At 40.0% G+C, this 2,359-nt stretch overlaps 1 protein-coding gene across 1 annotated transcript; it reads right to left on the reverse strand.

Moving 5' to 3' along the window:
• Nucleotides 1-1,141: 1,141 nt before the first annotated feature.
• Nucleotides 1,142-2,077, reverse strand: LOC122739006 (olfactory receptor 2D2-like). Its single transcript, XM_043980873.1, has one exon. The coding sequence runs from the start codon at nt 2,075-2,077 to the stop codon at nt 1,142-1,144; it is 936 nt and encodes a 311-aa protein (XP_043836808.1).
• Nucleotides 2,078-2,359: the final 282 nt, after the last annotated feature.

Consider the following 2,359-nt stretch of genomic DNA (forward strand, 5'->3'; position numbering starts at 1 on the left):
CTGTTATTCTTTGATTCAATCTTCATAGAGATTCCTTTGTTTAAAACAATTCTGTGTTCAAAGTAAAATCCTATTAAAATCCTCTCATTATCAGGGGGTAGCTAGGTGGTGCAGTGGATAAAGCACCAGTCCTGGATTCAGGAGGACCTCAGTTCAAATCTGACTTCAAACACTTGACAGTTACTAGCTGTGTGACCCTGGGCAAGTCACTTAACACTCATTCCCCCACCAAAAAAAATCCTCCCATTATCCCTGTCAGCATGATATGGACAAATGTCCCTTTAGGCCTACCCTTTTAAAAAACAATGCTTCATTTAGTTATAGAACAAAAATGTACAGAACCCAAAATGTGATCTAATAATAATACAGAATGTTACTATAACATTAAGCACATTTACCACTCTATTTCTATTAATGCTAGTTTAAAATCAGGTTAGAAAGTCATAGTCATATGATGAATAATGAGGCATCTTTAGTGTCAAGAAGCATTGTACTTAAGTTACAGCTCTGTCACTGATTGGTTACGGGACCCTTGACAAGTCACTGAAAGTATAAGGACCTCTGGGCAGTGCTTTTATAAGACAATATAAGTTAGAATAGTTGTTAGTCTTCACTGATATGGGGAGTTTCCTTAGTGATGATTTATTGCAATAATAAAATAACAAGTTCATACATACATCTAAAAGATAAGGTTAACTTTTATGCATCTCTCAATTAGGTTCCTGAAGGCATGATTGTTTTTCCTTGATCCCATAAATCTCCTTATGTCAGATGTAAACCTATTCTCCAAAGTCCAGTGCAGAATTTCTAGGGTCTATGAAAACTCTACATTATCAACATTTGGCCTTGAGTTCACCATATTAAAGAAATGCCACCCAAATCTCTGGAGAGAGCAGTGAATCATGTCAAACTTCTCTCTATAACTGAGGCTTTGTAAGTATGTACAATCAACTCTCTCTCTCTCTCTCTCTCTCTCTCTCTCTATATATATATATATATATATATATATATATGATAAAAGGATGATATATTCATGCATTTTTTTTACCACCAGTCATAGGGGAATTACCATTTCCTGACAGGGGACCACACAATATATATTGGAGATGAGCTGTGGCCAAATGCGATTATATTGTTAGGTTCAGGGTCTTCTGAGTTTCCCCCAGTTGGTTGCATTCCTGAATGCCCTCATTACATCCTTGTTCCTCAGGCTGTAGATAAGAGGGTTAAGCATAGGGTTTATCACTGCATAGAACACAGAAATCAGTTTGGCTTGCTCTTTGGAGGACTTGGGGGTCATGTAGGAAATTATTGCTGTCCCATAAAAGAGGATGACCATAATGAGGTGGGAGCCACAGGTAGAGAATGCCTTGATTCTCCCTGAGGTTGTCTTCATTCTGATCACAGTTAGTATAATAGAGCCATAGGATGCCAGGATAAGGGACACAGGTGCAAGAAGAATCACCACTCCCATGAGGAAAATGACCATTTGTGAGTTGTGAGTATCTGCAGATGCCACAGTTAGGAGGGCTGGGGCCTCACAAAAGAAATGAGCAATCTTATTGTCTCCTTGGAAGGGAAGCCGTAGAGTGAATGTAGTGTCCACCAAGGATATTAGGATACCACTGACCCAGCACCCCAAGGCCAAGAGGCCACACGTCTTCCTTGTCATGATGATAGGGTAGTGCATGGGGTCACAGATTGCCAAGTACCGGTCATAGGACATTACAGCCAACAAGGCACATTGGGTAGCTCCAAAAATGAGGAAAAGAAAAAGTTGAGCAGCACAGCCCATGAAGGAAATGACTTTCCTTTGGGTCAGCATGTGGACCATGGCTTGGGGAACAATGTTGGTAGAGAAGCAGAGGTCAGCCACAGACAAGTTACATAGAAAAAAGTACATGGGTGTATGGAGTTGTGAGTCAGTCAGAACCAGGTAGATGAGGAGTAAGCTCCCAAGCACAGTAGCCAAGTAGACCCCCAGAAACAATACAAAGAGCAACACCTGAGTCTGAGGGTCATCCGAGAGACCTAAAAGGAGGAATTCTGTCACCCAGGTCTGATTGGTCTGGTTCATGTTCTTTCTTCTTACTTCTGTAGATGGGAAACAACAGATATTTGATGTAGGGATGTTACATATAGAATAATAAAATGTTAGGGTTGGAAGGGACCCGAGATGACTTCTGGTCCAAGCTCCCACTCAGCCATCACCAGATGCTCAAACACATTTCTAATGAATATTTCAAGTGATGAGTAGTGCACTATAACAGAAAGAAGATATTTCATTGTTTAACAGCTAAAAGTTTTAGAAAATATTTGCTTATACTTTTGCTAATGTATTTAGGAACACCATGGTATA

The sequence above is a fragment of the Dromiciops gliroides genome, chromosome 2 (genome assembly GCF_019393635.1).
Source record: "Dromiciops gliroides isolate mDroGli1 chromosome 2, mDroGli1.pri, whole genome shotgun sequence".
Lineage (NCBI taxonomy): Eukaryota > Metazoa > Chordata > Mammalia > Microbiotheria > Microbiotheriidae > Dromiciops > Dromiciops gliroides.